Source organism: Nelumbo nucifera, chromosome 5, assembly GCF_055504915.1.
Source record: "Nelumbo nucifera cultivar China Antique chromosome 5, China Antique-T2T, whole genome shotgun sequence".
Taxonomy (NCBI): domain Eukaryota; kingdom Viridiplantae; phylum Streptophyta; class Magnoliopsida; order Proteales; family Nelumbonaceae; genus Nelumbo; species Nelumbo nucifera.
Genome location: NC_142653.1, coordinates 50,099,027 through 50,121,991, shown reverse-complemented (window position 1 = coordinate 50,121,991; position 22,965 = coordinate 50,099,027). Strand labels below are relative to the sequence as shown.

Sequence of the window (22,965 nt, the reverse complement as noted above, 5' to 3'; positions counted from 1 at the left end):
AGTACGTTCATGACAAAATATTTTGATAGACAAGTTCATGGCATATTTTGTGAAATTCCTTAGGATTATTGCTTCTGTCTTATTTAATTTGTATCAAACCAAACGCAGTCTGAAGGGTTGAAGATGAGTAGTAGTGGGGTTGAAAATTGAAATGGGTCGATACCAAATCAAATGAAGGCTTCTGGTCTATCTTGGACCTCGATTCCTCATTACATTTTAGATCAGTGGAGATTTTTTTGGGTGAGGATCAGTGGAGATTGCTTCAAACAAAAGTGATACATAGGAATCTCATTTCATTCCATATCCTTGAGGTAGAAAACTTCGCTGTATAGCATGATTGAGCTTCAAGCTTGTTCATTGGTTTCGGGTTCTTTTCCCTTCTGTGTCTTATCTCACATTTATGACTCGGCGTAGGCAACGAAGAGTATGCGTTGCTTCTTGGATGGAGAAAAAAAACAAAGAGGAGGAATTCTTCGTCTTGGAGAGTGAAAGTCAATCGTTGAATAAGTAGTCACTAATTATGCTGGTAGGACCTTGGCGTCCTTCGTTGGGCTTTCTTCTTACCTACGTCGGAAGGGGGCTTTCTTGGATTTCCATTTTGAAATCAGATGTTTAATAATCCATCCTTCACTTGAGAGTTTCAACTAAAAACCTACATTAGAGGCAGAGATCAAGACGTCTGCAGCTGCTGAAAAACTCTAAAATTAAAGAGAGTCGAGACCCATTAAGGAAGGGGCCACGCATTAAACCAGAGGAGAGGAGGAACCTGAAATCTGAAAAGCCCTCCCTCAACGAGCATCCTTTCATCCTGTTAATTGCAGCTCTCCATCTCTACAAGGTTGTATAAAAATCCTTTCTTCCTGTGCAATTAGCCTTTGTTTTGGTTTCTGTCGCAACTGCTAGTTGCATACTCCAGTCTAACCCATTACTTTGTTTTTCAAACTTTTCCATTTCTTTATTCAAATTTCGTTAAGAATATGCCTCTATTCTCGGGAGAATAAAAGAAAAAGGAATTCTTCTTGGAGAATGGAAGTCAGTTGTTGGAGGAACTGATCACTACTTGTAATGGCAAAAATAATCCCTTCCGCATCTTCTCTGCCAAAGAGCTCGTGAGGGCTACCAATAACTACGATCAACAACATTATCTTCGGCGATCGCCGTGGTACGACTTGTACCAGGGAACTCGTGAAGATCGTCCGATTTTGATCAAGAAGTATCGCAGCGAACCATGGTCTATTAAGATGAACACACACGAAATGGCTGTACTAATCCAGTTGAATCACAGGAACGTGGTGAAGCTGGTGGGTTGTTGCTTGGAGACCGAGATCCCCATCCAGGTTTACGAATTTGTCCTTTCCAACGGACTTCTCTCGGAACGTATACGTATTCATAAATCCATATCTGGTCGTGAGATACTACCGTGGGAGAGTAGGCTAAGGATTGCTTCAGAGATTGCTGATGCAGTAACTTATATCCACACAGCAGCTGCTAGGCCTATCATCCACAGGGATATCGCATCTCATAATATTATATTGGATGAACGATTTGTTCCCAGGCTCTTCGCATTTGAATTATCACTATGGATTCCCTTGGGCGAGACAAGTGTACAAACTGACTGTGTGCGTGGGACAAAAGGAGCCATGGCTCCTGAAACTTGGAGAACTGCAATATATACAGAGAAGGCCGATGTGTATGACTTCGGTATTATCCTGCTAGAGATTCTGGCTGGAATGAGTTACTGTGAGATGTTGAGGACATTGGATGATATTGAGAGACGCCTGGATGAGATGAATTCATCATCTAATTCGGACAATTGTAATTTACAGAGCACTACTCTCTCTGTCGAATCGCGGTACGGAGAAAGGGTGATCCAGATAAACTTGCCAGAGGATTATGCCATTTCCGACGAAGAAGGCCGTCGATTAATTTTGATGGCCAATCTCTTCCTAGAGGGGAGAAGAGAGCAACAGACGGCATGTTTAGAGCTCTCATTTAGATGCACGAAAGATAACCCTGAAGAAAGGCCAATGATGGAGGAAGTAGCAAAAGAGCTTCGGCGGATCAGAAAATTCAAAATTGCCAATGAGGTATGGAGAATTTCTGCACCGAATTTCAAAAATCAATGTTAGAAATAGTGACTACTCTGAATTATGTGATTAAGATGAAGAAACCTATTTTTTAACCACTTGCAAGACTTGAGCAGTGAAACTTCTTCCTGCTCTAGAAAAAGAAACATGATGTAAGGATACTTGGCAGGCCTTAAATCGTGCCACATGGTATCAGGCAAATTAAATCCTAACTGCACATCACCAATTGATTCCAACCATTCTTAAGGCAGGGTTAGTTATAAAAGGGGATGCTCACTTCAAGGTAAAGACACATTCATTGTTGCTTACTATTCTGACCTCTTTTTGAGAACTCAACTAATTTGACCATCGGAGTCTCCGCCCTTGGGATAACACTCAAGGCCTCTAATGTGTATTCTTCTTTTATCTACAAATCAGACCTGTCAGCCTTGAATGCTAAGGAAATTACAATGTTGCCCTCGGCCTCATACCTGATAGCAACAATTGCTGCTATCTGTGGGAACATTTTCAAGACTTCCCTTTAAAAACAATATAATTTAATTCACCTAGTTTTCGACATAACTGACATGCAAGACAATGCCCATAACACTCAGAAGCTAGTTACAATGTACCATTCAAGATGGTCCTGGATAGGCTGGATAACTTAGCCCAGCGGTTGGATGAGGTAGGGCATTCAATAGGAATCTGCGAATAGGGTGGCCACCCCATCGGGAGCCAAGGATAGTATAGTGGACGATTTACCCGTACACCACCGGGCCAACACCTGATTGGCCAAAGGAAGGCCGACTCCTCAAAATCTAACAGTAGCAGCCGACAGGCTGGCAAGCCCCTATCAAAGACCTCTTGGTTCCCTAGCCGGAGAGGTGAGCTCGGGTAGTGGACTTCTCTTATGAAGTCAGCTACGATGAGCTTTTCGACCTCCTCGTCGACCACTTTCCACCGCTTCGGGGCTAGGTTGCATTTCTTCTGTCTAACGAGCCTAACTACAGGATCAGTGTTCAGCTTGTGAGTTATGAGTTCGGGGTCTATACCGGGCATCTCTGCCGCGGACCATGCAAAAATATCTAAATTTTGAAGTAAGAAGCTTACCGGTTCGGACCATAAAGGTTCCTGGACGGAAGCGCCAATTTGAAGCATCTGAGTTGGGTCTGCCGCTGAGGTCGGGACTGCGACAGTTTCTTCTGTGGGCACGGCTCGTTCTTCACCTTGCTCCGTAGGTCGCTCCAATTCGAGGTCGTCGACTACCTTGGTCTTTCCCTTCAAGGCGGCGACATAGCACTTGCGGGACTCGAGTTGGTCGCCCCGCACTACCCCCACACCGAAGTCTGTTGGAAACTTCATAGCCAAATGGTAAGTGGAGACCACCGCCCGTAGGACATGGGTGATCGGTCGACCTATTATGGCATTGTAGGGGGAGGGGGTCGCGACCACCAGAAAGTCGTGCTTGAACCTGACCACGCAAGGTCATGTGTCGACTTCCACAGGTACTGTTGTTTTCCCAAGGGGTCAGACTTCTTCTCCGCTGAAGCCTACCAAAGGAGTGTCTGTAGGTCTCAGGTTGCCTCTCTGCAACTGAAACTGGTCAAACGCGGCTTTGAAGAGGATGTCGGCTGAGCTGCTTGAGTCGACGAGTACGCACCTGATCTCGAAGTCGTTGATTCTTAGCTTTATTACGAGCGCGTCGTCGTGGGGGTAGTGGATTCCTCGCGCATCATCTTCTGTGAAGAAAATTGGCTCTTCTGTCCTCGGCCGCTTTGGGGGGTTCTGCTCCTCCCGGGTGGCCTCACGAACCGACGCCCGAACTGCTGCTGAAGTGCAACCCGCAACGATCGAACCTCCCACTATCATGTGGATGGTCCCCCGAACTAGCCTCTCCTCCGGAGGCTACCTCTGCGGTTGTTCGGCCGGCCTGCTGCTGGACTCGGGAGCATCCTTGTGCGAACTGCGCCCAACTTCTTATCGATCCAGGTGCCAAGTTCCGGTACCATGTACGGGCTGCTCCTCTAAAAGTGGTGGAGAAGGTCACGCACATGCACGACTCGCTAGCTCTCGCCAGGTGCATCTACAACTGAAAAGCATCCACGTGATCGTTTGGGTCGAACGACCCGTCGTACTTGTCAAGAGGGGGGAGCTTGAAGTCTTTAGGCATTGGGACTGTCAGGAGCTTGGGAGATAGGGGAGACTAGACTGAAAGGAGGGGTGCCTTGGCTTTGCCCGAGCTTACCTCTTCTTTGCCCCTGAGTTCGGGCAGGTCGTGGGTGGCAGATCGGCGAGCTCGGTGGCGGTGTCTCTGCTTCTTGGCGGGCTCGGTGTTGGTGCTGCTCACCTCTGTGCTGTTAGGAATGGTGTGTGCTGGAAGTAGCTCAGGCCATTGGTGCTGGCTGTGGACAGAGGGATCCTGCTTGGAGCCTGCGGCCAGGATCTCGAACCGGTTCTCTAGGAACGGGGTATCGGGCTTCGAGGGCCGAGGAGACGTGGACCTGGTGAGCTGGGGTCCTCCCGACCTGACTGCCCGCGGTGAAGCCAGAGTGGTTGTTCTTCCGCGTCTGCTGCGGGAGGAGGCCTGGCTTCTAGGAGGGTTCTGAGGGGCCTCTCTTTGGTGAGAAAGGTGCTCCTCCTGGCGGCAAGACCTGGCTTGCTGCGAGGCCGGGTGTCGAGGAGGGAGCTGCGGCTGCTGATGTTGAGGTTGGGGCAGCTGAGGGAATTGTTGTTGATACTGGTATTGGGAGACCTGGTGTAGCACGTGCTATTGATAGATCTGAAACTGTTGAAACTGCTGCATTTGAGCTTGCATGCACTACACCAAATCTTCCAGCTGGTTCGGGCTGGCCACTGGGGGCACATTCGAGGGTTCAGTGAAGGTTGTTCCGACTGTGGTAGGGAGTGGAGCAACGACGGGTGCCCCTGCAAGAGGCACGTTCAAACTAGGGATCCCGTCCGCTGAGAGGGGAACGGTGAACTGTCTGATGCAGATAGTAGGAAGCTAGGGCTGTTCCCTGGAGTTATTCATCTCCGTGCTTCGTTCGATATTGCTTGAGGACGCCATGAGCGTTGAGTTTTAGGAGAGTAAAAAGATGTGAAAGTTTAGAGAAAGGCTTTTTGAAGCGTTTCCCACAAATGGCGCCAAATGATGTAGCACGATTCGGTCACTCCTAGCTGGTGCTCACGTGGCTCCTGGAAGATACCTGAGGAGAAGAATATTCCCGGAGGGAGTTACCCGGCGGGAACACTCCGATGATTAAGTTAGTACTTGGTAGGAGAAGCAAGGAGGAAGATGAAGACTAGGAGTGGAGATAGCGTGCGTACCGTAGATCAATCCTCCTCCCGCCTTGATGCTAAACTCCTTATAGTAGAAATCTGTTATCTCTCCCCGTCGGCCTCTGACAGGGTGGGTATAACCGTCACTGCCAACCTGCCGCAGCCGTTATTAGCAGGGCTGAGGTGGCACGCGCGGGGCCGTCACCGCTGGGTACGTGTCTGTCAGGTGTAGGACACCTTCTAAAGGTGGTAGGCACGACGCTGCCTAACGAGGGACATGGCTGCTGTCACCAGATTTGTCTAGTACGGCGGTCGGGCAGGGGATCTTCCTGCCTTCCCTCATGCGGCTCGCCGAGCTGCCACAAACTGGGGTGCTTCAGGGCAGATGGGTCCCCGCCTCGAAGCACCGAGGTGCTCCTTCCCAGGTGGGTAAAAGCTTGGCATCCCTTAGAGGAGAGCCCGGGCTCTCCGAGCTAGGCGGGGGACTGACTCGCCGAGGTATTAGCCCTCGGCGAGTTGACTGTCTTTGACTTGGTGTTTCCTCCGTGCCGAGTTGGGATCGTACTGCTAGGCTGGACTGTTCACCAGGCCAGGTCATGCCCACGTGTCCTGGGTTCATGGGGTTGAGCCAAATCGTCCTCCATCAAGTTTAATTAAATCTAATTGTAGTGTGTAAAAGTAACATTCTTTAAATAGGAGAAACTATATTAAACAAAATACAACCCCGAACCCACCCTATTGCCAATGCCATTATGCTAACTTGTTCTAGTCCTGTCAAAGTAAAACAAAATATAACTACTTCCACATTTCAGGGAAATGAAGAGGTGTGTTATGTTTTGGATGATGCATCAGCAACCATGTATCTGCACCTGAAGCTTTAACTGTGGAATTTGAAATGCAACTTCAAGTTTTCCCTTAATCTCTACCCTCAACCAAGCCATTTCTCCTCATCATACGAACCAGAATACCTTTCCTTTCTCTCTTTCCTTTTTGATTCATAATGTGAAAGGGAAAAGAAAACTAAGCAGAGAGGGCACGTCTATGGTAAGAATACTATAGATTCAACATGGCAACAACGTATATAAACAACCAGTTTCCTTTCTATCATGTATATCTAAGGAGATTGTCTTCCATCAGGGTAAACCTGTGCCCATACCGTTCTAACAGCCTTTCTCAACCTTGCATTGGGAATATCTCCCATGAAATAAAACAGAGATATTCTCAATGCAAGGCAGTAAAGGCTGCACGAAAGCCCTGACTGAAGTTGAACTCATATCTATGAAGCATCACACAAAAACAACCAAAACAACAAATAATATATTTAGAAAATTCATTTTAAGTCAAAGAAAAAATTGCAAAGGAAGACAACTGACATTCTCATCAAGTCATCATTAGAAAAAGTGCCATCGCCAGAGGCCACATCTAGTTAAATAATTATCTGTGAATTAGAAATAGATTAACAGATCAATTCTGATGTTTGCTCATCAATTTCCAAGTTGCTAGAAGTCTGGCAATTCTTTTTTGGACTTGACTTTTGAAGGCAACTTTTGCTGGAACTTGGGTGGTTACTTCATTAACCAATGGCATTTCCTTAAGTTGGGCAGCAAGGAGCAAATGGTATTGGAGATCTATTATTCACACTGTCATGTGGGGAGGAGGGGTTTGTGGACTTGCAAAGGAACTGGCCAAAGCTGCTGCAGATTTCCCCTGTTGATCCTCAGCCTATTACCCTCTCTCGTAGACAGGGTAATGATTTCATCCTCCAGTTTGGTGGCAGTTTTAGAATTTTAGCAAAGGTCAGGATACTCCTTCAGTTGCGAGTATTGGGGGTCTGCTCTACAATTGCAGTGGGGATTTAATTTAGGCTTACAGTGGCCTTACTTCAGCAGAAGATGCTTCAGGAGAAAACTTGTGTCCTGTTAGAAGGCCTAAGAATTGGCAAGACCCTTCAGATTAGCTCTCTCTTGATGGAAGGCAACTCTAGAAATACTATTCTGTAGGCTACAGTTCAGGCTTAAGACTCTTGTTAACTATCTCACTTCTCACATGAAATCCATGATATTTCATCACTCTTGAGATGTAGCTTGAGGTGGATTCCTAGAAATCTGAATCAAGTGGCTAATGGTTTAGCAAAGTCTGGTTTGGGAATGGATGCCTTGTATAGTGCAAATATAATGCTACATTAACTGTTTTTTGTTTATAATACAAGTTATCTTTCTTCAAATAAAAAAAAAAAAAAAAAAGATGACAAAAAAGAGAAAGGTGAAAAAGAGTAATAGCAGTTTCTTGACACTAATAGATGGGAAGGTCTTCATGACAAATCTTAGTCAGAGGAATGGTTGAAAGTATTGATACACCTCTGTATATCAGCAGAGATGTATTGGTACTTTAACCAATACCTGCAAACAGGTGTATCGGGGCCCAAAGAATATGACACGATATGCCCCATATCAGGCATATCGTGTTGATACTTTGAACCTTGGTCAGAGGAAGAACAAAGTATAGGCATGAATCTATTATTTCGACTGAACAAAACCAAAAAAGTTAGGAATGGAACCTCACAAAGGTATACCTATAAGCATATGTTAATACTAGATAACTTTTACAAGTGATTTCAAAGCTGACTTTAGTGGTGTCTCCAGCTGTTAGTTGAACTGAAAATGAAAACAACAGTGACAGTCCACTAGTCCTCAAATCAACAAAGATTTTAATTGCTTGCCTTGCTTTAACTCTTATATCACTAACTCAAATTCTGTATCAACTTTTCAGATGTAAAATTGACACAGAAAGGGGTGGGGGGTGGGGGGGGGGGGGGGGAACGAGTATAAAAGTACAGTTCTGTGATGCTGTTTGGTGTAAAAATTAAACCCAAACAGCAGCATACTGGAACTGAATACAAACCAGATCGAGATTCAAACTGCAAACAAAGACGACTAAAATGTTAAGGAGAATCAATAACTACATTAATAGAAACTGAGGGAACTATATATAATATATATACAGACACATTATTTATATCCTATAATTAGTTCAAGAAGAAAGGCATCACGGTATAAAATTCATTGATAACGCTGGTAAAGAGAGTGACAAGAGAAACTGAGGAAAGAGAAGGGCACTATTACAATTTCACTTACAATATTCTGAGTCTCTGATTCTTCCAATGGAGCAATCATTACAAAATGAAGGAAAGTGGGAAATGATGGAGAGGACACGCTTAACAGATCTTTGCAGTGTGTGACCTTTGAACACGAGAAAACCCGAGAAATCTCTTTCTGTCCATGTGACAGCCTGGGCTGTCAACAGGGCTCCTTCTGCATGACACGTTAGTTTTCCCTATAACGCATCTAAAACTGATACCGTTACAAGGAGTCTGTGAACTAACATGGGGATGGTAGGGAGGAGAGCCTTATTGACAGCTCCGTCGACTCTAGATAGCCGAAATTCTTTGCCCAGCTCTCAATCTTTCAAGATCATTTTCTGATCTCCGACATTTGAAGATCTTCCAGGCATAAAATATCAGGCATAGGCCGGCAATCAATTATCCTCAACATCTTGAGAGATGTAAGGACTTGTAGCTTTTCCCTGGGAATAGCCTCCAGCATGCGACATTTTGTTATGGTCAAATGGCGGAGGGAATTTTTGTTGTTCATCAGTAGCCATTCCTGTAAAACTGTAAGGTTTTCACACTCACTTATTTGAAGGGAAGTAAGAGAGGTAAGATTGGCTGCAAATGATCCTTCATTTAATAACCTGGCATTGCAAGATTCAATCCGCAATATCTTGAGAGAAGGAAGCAGACAATTTGGTGTCACTGTAAACATTGGGCACTTCTTGATGATTAACTTCTCAAGGCAAGGGAAAGAGGAAGAGCAGGTAGAAGCTTCCATCCACTGTCTTAACATAGGCATGTCTGTCAGCCACAAGTTTTTCAACGATGGGAACAATGTGTTTGTTGTTGCTTCGTTGTCACCACCACCTACACTACCAGTATTACTGCTGCTGACTCCATGGAATTGGATACGTCTAAATTTCATCTGATGTAGGTCAAGAATCTTAAGCAATTTTAGATGACCAAGTGTGGGAACATTGTCCCATCTCAAGCATCCATGGAGAGATATTCCGACCAAATTGGGAAGAAATGAGTCAATCTCCCTAATCCACCGAGGATATCTACTGCCCCAAAAATTACTAATTTGCAACCCCTTCAAATTTGGGTGTGGTTGGAGCTCTTCCAGTACATCATCATCAGGCACATCATCATTAGTGTTGCTACCGAATGTCCTGCACCATTCCAAATCCAATCGCTGGATATTCTGCTTGTCCTCCAATTTTGCATCCTGGGCTCTCTTTGCACTACTGGTGTTCTCGAGATTTGTAATTGCTAATAGACCTCTAAGGTTTGTTAGGTGTTGCAACTCTTCAATACCTTGTCCAATGTCCCGACCCACTATAAACATGGGTAACGTCTGGAGGCAACGTAATCTCCCCATCTCGATTGGCATCTCCTGCAAGCTAATACATCCAAATAGATCAAGATGTCTCAGGTTAATAAGCTTTCTCATCTCTTTGGGAAGCACTTTAAGCTTCCTGCAATTCCAGAGCCTTAGTGTCTGTAGATTAAAGAGAGTGGTGATTGACTCGGGTAATGTGCGACATTGGTTCTCTGAAAGGTCTAGGTATCTTAATAATCTGAACTCTCCGATTGATGATGGCAACTGAGTGATGCCCACCAAATCTAATACATGCAGGCACTTAAACTTCAAAAGCATTTGAACAGAAAAATCTTCAAGTAAGTCGGAAACTTGCATAAGATCATCAAAACTAAGCCACAAAAGGCATGTTCGCAGCTTGTTCGCCTCATATGATTCTGAGACTTCTAATATTTTTGGTAAATTTGGAGCGTATACAGACAAGTGTCGAACATCAGAAGTAACAGTCAACTCCTCAACCTTTTCGTCCTTAACAGCAGAAGTAGCAGTAACATCCTCAACCTCTCTGTTCTCAACAGAGGTTAAGCATTCGGCCTTGGAAACATGTTGTGCAAGATCATGAACAAGATCATGCATCTTCACTGTTTCTATGTCTCCATACTCGTTTTTCTTTACATTTTGAAAGAACGAATTCCACAGCAAGTGATTGAAAGAGTCATTTTGTAACAATCTTTGAAACATATTTTTTTGGATTTTCTTGATTAACTCAGTATGCACTAATATATGATAGATTTTCTAGTTTAATGATTTCTTGAAAATACTCTTCGATAATACATTAATTCAAACTTTAGTTATAATATTTTTATTGATATCAAGAGAAATTTCTTGAAAAAAGGCAATATGAAGATTCTCGTGACTAAGGGGCAACCTTCTAATACTTGTTGTTTTACTTTTTTTTTCGAAGCCTAATACTTATTGTTTTACTTGCTTCACTCTTTAAGCTTTGCTTGTATAAAGAGTAGTAGTTTTTTTGAAGTACATTATTGTTGAAGATATGTATTCTTTTTTCTTCTATTAAGAGGATTACTAATGAAGCTGAGGGGCAATGACTAAAAGATTACTAATGTCGTTTGGTCACTCCTAGACTCTTAAGGAAATATTTCAAGGGTTGAAGTTATGCAAGGTGATTAGAGATCAGCTGGGCTTGTTGGGGCTATCGATGAAAAGGGTGAAAAGTTGGGTTCAATTTGGATTTTTGAGAAAAAAAGTTGGTTTTGAAATTGGAAAGGATTAATGAGAAGTCTATAGATCTCAAGGATTTTGGGAAGGTTGCTCTTACAGTAAGAAGATTCAAAAGTCAGACTCAAGTTATTAACTTCCACTGATTCCTTTAACTAATGCATTAGATTCAAGTAGATTTCCAAACAGTAATCTCTTTACTACATGGAAATAGCTCTTGAAATTTCATTACTTCTTAAAATTTATTAAAATGTCATTATTTCTTATTCCTTTTGTGAAGATTGAAATTATCACCGGTAGCCACAAGGAAATAATAACAATTATTTAATTTCAATATATTAAAAACTACAACATGAAGAAAGAGTGCTCTAGTTGAGTACCTCCTTGGGGAACAAAGTTTTCCTTAACATTGTCTCAAAACAAAACAATATACAACTATCAAATTATTCATAAAAACGTATCAAATCCTAAGCCTCGTTTCTGGTTTGATCTCAATCCTTGCACTTTTGATTTGTTTAACATTAGGCTTGGGATGAAGTAGGCAAGTTTGTATTGCACAGTTAATTATTAAATTTCCATACATGATTTTATATCTCTAAAAGTGTGATTTTTAACTTATTTTCTATTATTTTCTTATAGGTTGAACATGATAAAGGAGATACTTCACACGTGTAAATGAGACAAATTAAAATTTACATATCAAGTTTCTTTTTTATGCTTTTAGTTTCAAGTATTCAAGAACCTTAAATTTGTAATAGATTTTAAATACATAGATGTATTAAAAGTACCCTTGAGATGTAATTCATTTCTTCATTATATAATTTTTTATTAAAATTTTGTGTTCAAGTTTCATCTTATATTATGAATGAAATAAGTTGTGCTTGTATTCGATAGAGGGAAAATGGATTAAAAAAGTAATGAAAAGAAATTCAAGATCTAATTATCAATCATTATTAACAATTTTATCTACATGTAGTTAAAAGCAATAGCTAGATTCATGGTTTTTTGCTACAGACTGCTTAACCCGTAGCTATAGGCTTTCACTTTTAGCCATGGATAACCTGAATTCGTTGCAACAAATTTATACTTTTTAACTACAGTCAAATTAAACCGTAGCTATAGATTCATATTTGTTTTCAAAAACCATAGTTATAGATGCAAATTTTATAGTTAGACATCTTACAACTGTGGCTATAGAGTAACATTTAACTACGGTTTATTTCACAACCGTAGCTATAAAGTCAATTTTGTAGTTACGAATAACTTAAAAACCGTAGCTAAAAATTTGCATATAATAGGTTTGTTAAGGCTTTAGCCACAGTCGTAGCTATAGGTTAGTTTTAGCTACGGATTTTAGCGTCCGTAGCTATATCCTATAGCCACGGCGACTGTAGCTACTATTTTTTGACCATAGCTAGTCTGTAGCTATAGACCTATAGCTACAAATTTTTGAATTTATAGCTACGGTTTTGTTCGTACCTATAGGTCTATTTTCTTGTAGTGTAGATTCATCATCTGTCTTATCAATTGAACCTTCACGAGAAGTTCGTAATGGTAGAGTAAAGGGGTTTATTAAATCATCTGAATCTTTTAAGAGAATATCGTATGGTTTTAAGAAATGAAGAAACAATTGTGAAATCAGAACTGGACTACTACTTAGAGGATGCAATAGAAGAAGAGAACTCAAGTTTTGATATTTTGATTTGGTGGAAATTGAATAGCCACAAATATTGTCTACTTTCTCAAATAGGAAAAGATTCTTAGATATTCATGTATCAACCATTGATTCAGAGTTTGCCTTTAGTGCAGGAGGTAAAGTGCTTGACCAATTTTGTAGTTCATTAAGACCAAGGATTGTTAAGTCTTTGATCTGTACCCAAGATTGGTTAAAAGGTCCATCAAACCCAATTCAAATTGAGGAAAAATTAGAAGTTCTTGAAAAGATAGAAACATGTACTTCAATTCCTACTTATTTGTTGTATTCTCCTTTTGTTTTATTATTATAAACTTATAATATAAAGTTCATTTTCCTTTCTAATAGCCTTGACAGATGAAATTGGTGCTCCATCCGGCTTGTTCTATTAATGTGTCTAATCTTACTACATAATGAGTGCTTGAGGTGATTAGAATTTTAAACATGTATCGCCAATCCATCTAAATATTGTTACTTCTTTACTAAATTTATGAGTTTATTAATTTGCTTTCAAGAACAAGAAGTTGAATAGATTTTGGAAGATCTTAGGCTGCTAATGAAGTTATTTTTATAGATCTTAAACTCTTTTGTTGTTTTGTGGACTACTTAATTGATTTTAAATTTTAATGGTTAATAGATTTTGAATAAATTTTAATGGTTGCCTTAGGTGCCGCTTCGTACCTAGAGGGCATCAAGGACACCAAGGCGCAGGTGTTGACCTTGCTGCCTTAGTTTGACATTAGCTAGTTGGGGATTCAGCCTGATCCGTTGTTCAAGGGGTCCCTTCCAGCCAATGGAGTGCAGTCGTCCGAGGGTCTACCCGATGGAGAGCAACCTATGCCAATTGATGTGGCCAAGGGGAACGCTAAAGCCTGAAGGGTCGTCCTTTGCTGCCCCTTCCCCTTTTTTCATCTTCTCCAAAATTTTGTAAGGGGCTTGTTCTCCCCCACTCGATGCCACTTTTTGTAAAGTTTCAAAGATGACATCAATGAAATACTCTTTTTGCATAACTTGTGCCTTGTTTATGCTTGTGTTTTTTTTCTTTTCTTTGTGCTTTTGTTTTTTTGGTGTGCTAGGAGCCGATGTTCTCTTCCAAGAGGTCACAGGTAGAGAAAAATATAGTGACTTATTACTTAGACGTTCATTTAGGAAACAAGGTTAAAGAACTTTAGCTAAGGCCAAACTACGCCGCCGAGGGCTTTGAGCCTCTTTCCTTAATAGAAACGAAGGGGGGGGGGGGTGAATGCCTTAGCTTTCCTGGCTTATTCTCCATCCCCATCAAGATAGTTAGGCCAATAGCGAGAAGGAAAGGGAGGCGAATGCCTTAGCTCTCCGAGCCTGTTCTCCATCATCGTCAAGGTAGTTAAGCCAAGGTCGAGTTGTGCCACCGAGGATTCTAGGCAAGGTGCGCACCTTAGCTTACTTGGCCTAGCCTTTCTTCGGGATTTTGGGGTGTAAGCCTATGGGCAGTTGAGGTTGTGGGGACGTGCTTGGCCTAGGTCACGAAGTGCTTCCTGTCTTAGCAAAGTAATTTGCCAAATTTAGTGTGTTTGTTCATTAAATGATACTCTCTCTCTCTCTTTTGGAGAGTGATTGGAAGTCTCTCCTGCAAAATATGAAAATCTCTTTGTCTCTCCCCGAATCATTGTTTCATGAAAATCTCTATAGTGCCTTAGGCCATAAATAGATTATGTTGAATTATGTAAGATTAAAAATCAAAAACAATGATGGATTTGCTCCTCACACATGTTTGAAATGCATAAATAGATTATGTTTGAAATGCACAATCACAATGATGGATTTGCTCCTCACACATGGCGCTTCATACTGACCTTATAGGCACATTCCACCATGCATTAGGAACATCTCCCGCACTTATGTATTATTATTTACAGAAAATGTTCTCAATGCATGGTATGATGTGCCTGTGAGATCGTTGTGAGGTTGCTTGTGTGAGTAGATCCTAATTCCTCCATCACACTATTGAGTATTGACAAGAGTGCATTGGCCAAGTCCGATTTCAGTCACGGCAAAGCCTGTTTGGGCAGCCTTTACCGCTTTGCATTGAGAATATCTCCGTATTTATGTGCTTTATTTCATGGGGAGATATTCCCAATGCAAGGTTAGGAAAGGTTGTTAGAATGGTGTGGATATAGGATTGCCCTGATGGAAGCTGATCGCATATCAACTAGCAATAAACAATGAGTCACTCTTCTAAGCTTCCACCATTTTTATTGACTACTACTTGTATAGTTGTATTGAACATGATCAATAATAACAAAAGAGGAAACACCGCATTCTCGTTGAAGCAACATCCAACATGACACTAGGTGGTTACTCCATCTATGAATGTGGTGGTAAGGTTACATGCAGGGATTACCTTGAAGGACGAAGGAAGGTTGAGGGCAAAGGGTAGGTTAAAGGTTCTAAGTGATAATGATGTCTTCATTATGAGTTAAACCTCTATATATAGGGAGAGATCCCGAGGTCCCGAAAGGACGGAGCTAAAAGCATTTTACTCCTATTAAAAAAAGGAATCTTCGATTCAGTGTCATCTATTAAATAACACTGCTAGGATTTCGCCACATGTCTTATGAGATATTTCAAAAAAAAAAATTCTTATAACATACATATGCTACTTCGTTTTAGTAGCATATGTATGTTACTAAAATGTTTAATTAAAATGTTTTAGTAGAAAATATTTAATTAAAATGTTTAACCAGTGGGGCGTAACAGGTTTGGGATGGGAAAATTTTGAGAAATTGAAAGGAAAAATTAGATAAATTTAAAACGGATTTAAGGTCAGGGATGCATAAGGGGTTTCGCAAACGGGTATCTTGCCCATGATGCTCATTATTTTTGTGAGCCCCGGTTGTGAACTCATCTTTGTACTCGTACACTTCGCTTGAGTGACAAATGTAAGAGTAGAGACAAGTAGCATTGTAGGTGGTTGCTCCGTCTCTGTCAGTGGACCGAATTCACTCCATTATTTTGATATATTTCGTCTACGGCGAGGCTTACGTCACAATAGCACATGGCGGGGCATGACCACTCAGGTTAACAAAGTATTCTTCCTCGCCCACTCAACTACCCATGATTGCAATATTTATTTATTTATTCGTCTTTTATAGACTCGGTTTGGAAGAGTATAAATACATATAAAATGTAAGGTTTTGCATTCTATGGCCTAAGAACATACGATACGAGTACGCTTTATGGGCTTGGTGGGCTAACCCATCAGCCGATTGATTCATCTTGCGAAAAACTATTATTAATCATCCAGAAGTCTCACAGTATTTTTTTTTTTTTTTTATTTCTTTTGAAAGACTTACACAATGAGGTAGACGGATAGGCCATCTCCCAACCTGGGTGAAATTTGATATCAAGTCTTCGCTACGATCAATAGGAAACCTTTCCAACCAGCTGATTGGCATCTTATAAAGTCTCATAACAACGATGTTGTACAAGTAAAATCGATGTAATTAAACAGAGTTTTAAAAATTACAAATTGATAATCTAAAAGTGTGATTAGATGTTAGAGTTTATTGTCAGAAATGAAAATGTGCACCATTTAAAATTATGGAAAACATAAATTTGAATTTGCAATAAAGCTCTTTAGTTTTCTATACTTTTAAACTATTTTGATAAACAAACAATTAAAAATATGGAAAACTGAAAAGCATTATTAAGAATCTATACATATACTATGAGAAGATATTAAGTTCAAAAAACAACCTTAGTAGTGAAAATGTGTAGAGTTGTTGTTAAGTTCCATATAAAGCAATGAAGCCTGAGTGTTCCAACACACACACAAGAGAGAGAGCGAGAAAGAGAGAGAACCTAAGACAACTGCTTTGTCAAAAAAATAACTTAAGAGGTAAGACAACAAGAGTGAAAGGAAAAGATTGGGTGATTAGTTCTTTCCCAAGTTTTTATGAGCTCTCTATGGCCCAATGGTTCTTTTTTTTCTCTGGTAATGTTTGCTTACGTTATTCAGGGTCTTAGGGATTTGGTACAACTCTTGAGGGACAAAGATCATTGACTGGTTTCAGGACACCACATCAATGACTATATACTTTATTTACCATTCCAATTCTATGCCCATGATTAGTTGCGGCTTTTGCACATCACTAGCATTTTCAAGATCAGTTGACTACTTTTGAAGCTACATTTTAATGGCTTAGATCATTGATTTGAAGATCAGAAAAATTTTTAAAAATATATTAATTCATAAGGGCAGAATCGTACCATGAATCAAGAACACAACAATTTGGGTGTATTCCCTCTATTTCTTTGAAAGAATGTTAACCAAGTGATTTAATTTCTGTGATAGTTGGGTGAAATTATGTGGGGTGGGGAATCTCCCAAAACATTTAATTTTGTGAATTAAGTGACAAGACACCCAAAATGTGGAGGAGGGTTATATGGTGTTTAGGTGCAGGCTTTACCAGGCCCGGCCCTGGGCTATGCTCCATTCCCATCATTTAAGTTTGTAGGCCCGAAAGCACAGACTGGACTCGTATAGGACCGGGCCTGGGCTTACATTTCTGGGCTTGGCTATGCCCGAGTTCGGGTTTTGCCTCTTACATAGGTGTTATGCCCGGTTTATTATTATCATCTCTCTTATTATAAGCATTCGTCCTTGTTATGAAAGTCCTAATGATACTCTTTTTACGGTAAAGATAACAAGAACTACACAAGACGGGGTAAATGGAATCTGATGAGGGTAATTTGGCCCGACCTGTTAGTATGCGAACACGTAGAAGCGATATGCTGGTTGGATGACAATTCAATGTTCCTTGCCACCTCAGCAGGACAGGTTAGTTTGGGTACCTTGGACATTTTCGCCAAGAACAAGGTCCGAGCAGCTTGTGATGGCTTGACTGGCGGAGGTAATACGTAGCCAACTTTTGGAAGCTACCTAGCTGTCTCCGACTTTTTCGGGATCACGCCGCACGTCTGCCAGGGTGAGACCCGAGGTACATGTAGGGTTGGTTTTCTTAAAACCCTGAATCGGACCAGAATTCCAGTATTGCCCTGGACCTTGGTGATTAGTAGGCAAAACTAGAATGTTACACCTGACCCCTACACTCAATTATGATACTGCATTGAAGGGATGAGAAGTCCATCCCATGGACACCCAAAAATTGCGGAATAAGAGGTGAATTTCAAAAATTTTTCTCTCCCTTCAACTGGGAATCACATTCCCTATTTAGAAAATCATATTTTCAATGATCATTCTTGAACCTTAAACTGAATCAGATCTGAACCAAAAGGAGTAGGAGAGAATTATACCTGATACGGAGAAGTAGTATCTCCCAATGAAGGTGTTCACGCCCAAGGAGGGATCCAAAAACTGCTCCCACTGAAAATGGCACAGTGCAGGATGGAGCAGAATCAGCAGTGTTCTTCTCAAAAAACTGATGTCAATATCCAACCTTGACTACTCCCACAACTGGAGATCAAACTGGCAAACAGGGCGGCAAGAGCAGGGAGGCGGCAAGAGAGTATTCACAGGGTGCAGAATTCTCTCTTCTTGATTTCAGCACTTAAGAAAATCTAATGTGGTGTGTGTCTCCTCTAAAGGTTGCCGCCCCCTCCTTCTCTTGTTAACCTAAAAGATCAGCTCCTAATCCAATTAGGAGCAGCTTATCCAAATCATATTTGGATAAGACTTCTCTTTAGGTGATAGGGATAAACCCTTATCTTATCTGTAGATTAGATTAGCTTTCTCCTAATCTCATTAAGAGGTTTCTAAATCTGAATCACATTCAGATCTGGACTCTCTGAGTGGATAGGGTCAAGACCCTATCTTATCTGCTAATCCATCTCAGAATTCACCCATTTAATTAACTAAATGAATAGCCCAGTTCGAAATGGGCTTTAGGCCCATTAAGCTTATGTGCTCACTTATCCTTCCTAACTACTGCCTAGTTGGGCTTCCTTGTATGGCATGGGACCCAAGCATTGATCTACACATCAGCCACATGGGTTCGGCCCAGCCTTTGTGTTACAAGGCCTGGCTGAATACACTGTTAAAGACAGTGCACCCCCTGAAACCCATCGAATGGGCTCTATGGGCCCAACACTTACCCTAAGTGGTCCCTGGGCCAAGCCACCTTGTAACACCCAGGGACTGTGGGCAAATGCAAGATTAGCCCATCAGGCATTATCCTCAATGGTCTTACACTTAACCTCTCAGCCCATAATGATCATACACTGCCCGATAAGAGAGAACCTCTCCCTCGGCTGCAAGGAATAGTGTTGCACTCTCTGCTTATATGGATCCCGGGAATTAAAACCTTCTTGCAAACATTTTATAAACCATAATATATATACTTTTATATCTCAAATAAAATATACTTTGCAAAATAAATCTCAACGGTTGAAATCGGCTGCCGACAGTCTTGGTTTCCATCAGTGAGAGTGCAACCCCGATCATTACCTTTGTCCGACAAAGGGGCTGATCCTTTCACTATGATCACCCACTCAGATGAATTCTCGGACTGTCCCAACATACCCAGGTTTTGACCCCCGCTAAAGATCTCACTGATTGGTAATATCAAAGACAGCCCAATCCGACACCTAGTGCAGTATCATAATCGAGTCTAGGGGTCGGGTGTAACTTTCCAGTTTTGCCCATCAATCTCCAAGGTCTAGGGCAATAATGGAAATCTGGTCCAGTTCATAGATTCAATTAATCCTACACTGTATGTGCCTAGGGTCTCACCCTGGCAGCTGAGACAGGCCACTCCAACCGACTTGGTGGCACCACAGTGTCAGCCTTGTCAGGATAGGTCTCCCCAGACCGACCCACTGGCTGTGAACATTCTAAACTAACACAAGTCTCATTAAGTGTCCAATTTAAGGGTATTACACAGAAACATACCAAGGGAACATGAATCAAATATGCACTTTTATTCATTTACAATAAACTCATAAAGTACATCATTCTGATTGAAGCTAAGGGCATACAAAACTGTCTAACAGCTCCCACTTGCACTTAGGTCCGATCAGGTAATAGCCGAAGTCCCATGCTTTCCACGTGTTTCTCAAACACTTTCTGTGATAGTGGCTTTGTCAATGGGTCTGCTACATTTTCCGCTGACGCTACCTTCTGAATCAGAACGTCCCCTCTACCAACAATCTTCCGCAGTACGTGGTACTTTCTCTCGATGTGCTTCGACTTCGAGTGGGCTCGCGGCTCCTTATCCTGAGCAATGGCTCCATTGTTGTCACACAACAATGGGATGAGTGATGTGCTGGACGGAACTACTCCCAACTCATGAACGAACTTCTTCATCCACACAGCTTTTTTGGCAGCCTCACTTGCGGCAATGTACTCGGCCTCGGTCATGGAGTCTGCAGTGGACCCCTGTTTGCTGCTTTTCCAGCAAACAGCACACGATCCTATCGTGAAAACATATCCAGATGTAGACTTTCTATCATCTGGGTCTGACTGAAAATCGGCATCTGTATACCCTTGGATCTGTAGTGACCTACCATCGAATACTAGACAAAACTCTTTTGTCCTTCGAAGGTACTTAAGTATGTTTTTCACAGCAGTCCAATGCTCCTGCCCTGGGTTGGCCTGAAATCTGCTTACTACACTCATTGCTTGAACTATGTCAGGACGAGTGCACAACATGGTATACATGATGCTCCCTACGGCTGAGGCATAAGGAACGTCTTTCATGCCATCAATCTCCTCAGAAGTCTTGGGAGACATCTTCTTGGAGAGAGTGACTCCGTGCCTGAAATGAACATTTCCTTTCTTGGAGTTTTCCATACTGTATCTCTTGACTATTTTGTCAATGTAAGCAGATTGGGATAATCCTATTATCCACTTCGATCTATCTCTATAGAGTCGAAGACCCAGTATATAGGAGGCTTCTCCAAGATCTTTCATGGAGAATTACTGTGATAGCCATACTTTCACCGTAGTTAACATTTCTACATCATTCCCAATGAGTAGAATGTCATCTAGATACAGAACCAAGAAGGTAACCTTATCTCCACTCTACTTCCTATAGACACAGGGTTCATCCGGATTCTGCTCGAAGTCAAACGATTTGATAGCAGAATTAAAACGGATGTTCCAACTTCTAGAAGCTTGCTTAAGTCCATAAATGGATCTGTTAAGTTTACATACCATGTTTTCCTGTCCTGCAGCAATGAAGCCTTGCGGCTGCTGCATATAGATATCTTCAGTAAGATCTCCATTCAGGAATACAGTTTTGACATCCATCTACCAAATCTCATAATCATGGTATGCTGCTACAGCTAGTAGGATCCTAAGCATGGCCATAGGCGAAAAGGTTTCCTCATAATCGATGCCCTCTTTCTGAGTGTACCCTTTCGCCACCAGGCGAGCTTTGAAGGTCTCAACCTTACCATCGAGGCCCTTCTTCCTCTTGTAAATCCTTTTGCAACCGATTGCTTTCACCCCGGAGGGCGGATCTACTAGAGTCCAAACTCCATTGGTCTCCATTGAGTCCATCTCTACTTTCATGGCCTCCACCCACTTCTGGGAGTCTATGTCCAACATAGCTTCCGCGTAAGTCACGAGATTCTCCTCACTAGTCAAGGTTTCCACCAGGTAACTATCCTGGTCATAACCATAACGGACTGGTGGCCTGGATACCCGAGTGGATCTTCTAGGTTGGTCACTACCTGGAACTTGTGGGACATTTCCCACTACTCCTGAGCTCTCCTCATCAAGAACAATTTCCTGATGATGGGTGTCCAGGATATAATCGGTTTCCAAGAATTGCGCATTTCGACTGCAGAACACTTTCTGCTCACTTGGGTCATAGAATAGATAACCTACAGAGCCTTTTGGGTAGCCTACAAATAGGCAACGACTGGTCCTGGATTCCAACTTGTCTGCACTCGTTCTTTTAACGTGTGCTGGACAACCCCAAATCTTCAAGTGTCTGACACTTGGTTTCTTTCCGGTCCAAAGTTCATATGGAGTATTCGGAACCGATTTGGTTGGAACCCGATTCAACACATAAATCACAACCTCTAATGTGTAACCCCAAAAGGATGTGGGTAACTCTGAATGTATGAGAAGTGACCGGACCATATCCAATAAGGTCCTATTCCTCCTCTCTGAAACACCGTTAAGTTGTGGTGTAGCAGGAGGAGCTAATTGTGATATTATCCCATTGTCCTTTAAGTAGTCCCTGAATTCGTCAGAGAGATACTCGCCACCTCGATCTAATCGGAGGGCTTTAATTTCTCTCCCTAACTGTTTCTCGACCTCTTGTCTAAACTCTTTGAACTTTTCAAAGGATTCAGACTTGTGTCTCATTAGGTACACGTAACCATATCATGAAAAAACATCTGTGAAGGTGATGAAATACACGTGTTGATTTCGTGTCCTAACACTCAGGGGACCACATATATCAGAATGTATTAGGTCAAGTGTGCTTGTACATCTTTCAGGCTTCCTATTAAATGGCCGTTTTGTCATCTTGCCTTGTAGGCAAGGCTCACAAGTGGGAAGATCTTCTACAGTTAGAAAATCCAAAGGACCATCCTTTACCAACCTTGTGATTCGGTCAACACTGATGTGGCCAAGTCGGTAATGCCACAAACACGTGGGATTAACTGTATCACGAGCTCTCTTCTTGGGGATTTCAGCCGACGTAGTTTCGGTTATGTTAGTTTCTAGAGAAGGATGTAGAACATAGAGACCGTTCTCCAGTTCCCCGTATGCAATGAATCTGTTGTTTCTTTTAATAGTAATCATATTACTAAAGAAGACAGAATAACCATCTGCACACAGTTTAGAGACAGAAATCAAATTTCTCCTTAAATTTTGTACATAAATACAATCTTTCAGCATAATTATTCATTCTCTAAAAAATAACTCCACGGTTCCTATGGCCGCGGCTGCAATAGTTGCAGTAGTCCCCAAGTAGAGTGTGACTTCTCCTTCACTCAGCCTTCTGCTTACCTTGAACCCCTACAGTGAGTTACACGCATGAGTTGAAGCCCTGGAGTCAATACACCAGGACGCAGAAGCTACCAACAAATTGGTTTCTATAATACAAGTTTCGAAGTTACCTTTCTTGGATTCTAGGTAGGCTGGACAATTCCTTTTCCTGTGGCCGGTCTTCTTGCAGAAGTGACAGGCATTCGATGCTTTGTCTTTCTTCTACTTCTTGCTCTTAGTGGCTTTCTTCTGAGGCTTCTTTGCCTTCCTCTTTCTCTTGCCTGTCTTGCCAGCTTCAACAAGCATGGCTATAGG

General features: G+C 41.9%; 2 protein-coding genes across 4 annotated transcripts; one reads left to right on the top strand and one right to left on the bottom strand.

Annotated features, from left to right (window-relative positions):
- Positions 1-13,685, top strand: LOC104590369 (wall-associated receptor kinase-like 17). 3 transcript variants are annotated; one of them, XM_088888346.1, is made up of 3 exons: positions 1-838; positions 975-2,087; positions 6,942-7,538. In XM_088888346.1, exons 2-3 carry the CDS (start codon positions 1,242-1,244, stop codon positions 7,134-7,136), a joined length of 1,041 nt encoding a protein of 346 aa, XP_088744472.1. In that variant the 5' UTR covers positions 1-838; positions 975-1,241; the 3' UTR covers positions 7,137-7,538. The 3 variants fall into 3 exon arrangements, with proteins under 3 accessions (XP_088744472.1, XP_010247306.1, XP_088744473.1); XM_010249004.3 differs by lacking the exon at positions 6,942-7,538 and adding an exon at positions 11,654-11,848 and having other exon boundaries at positions 15-2,087; XM_088888347.1 differs by lacking the exon at positions 6,942-7,538 and adding an exon at positions 13,375-13,685 and having other exon boundaries at positions 26-2,087.
- On the bottom strand, positions 8,506-11,574 carry LOC109114205 (putative disease resistance protein RGA3). The gene has a single exon (XM_019196510.2). The coding sequence runs from the start codon at positions 10,514-10,516 to the stop codon at positions 8,816-8,818; it is 1,701 nt and encodes a 566-aa protein (XP_019052055.2). The 5' UTR covers positions 10,517-11,574; the 3' UTR covers positions 8,506-8,815.
- Positions 13,686-22,965: the final 9,280 nt, after the last annotated feature.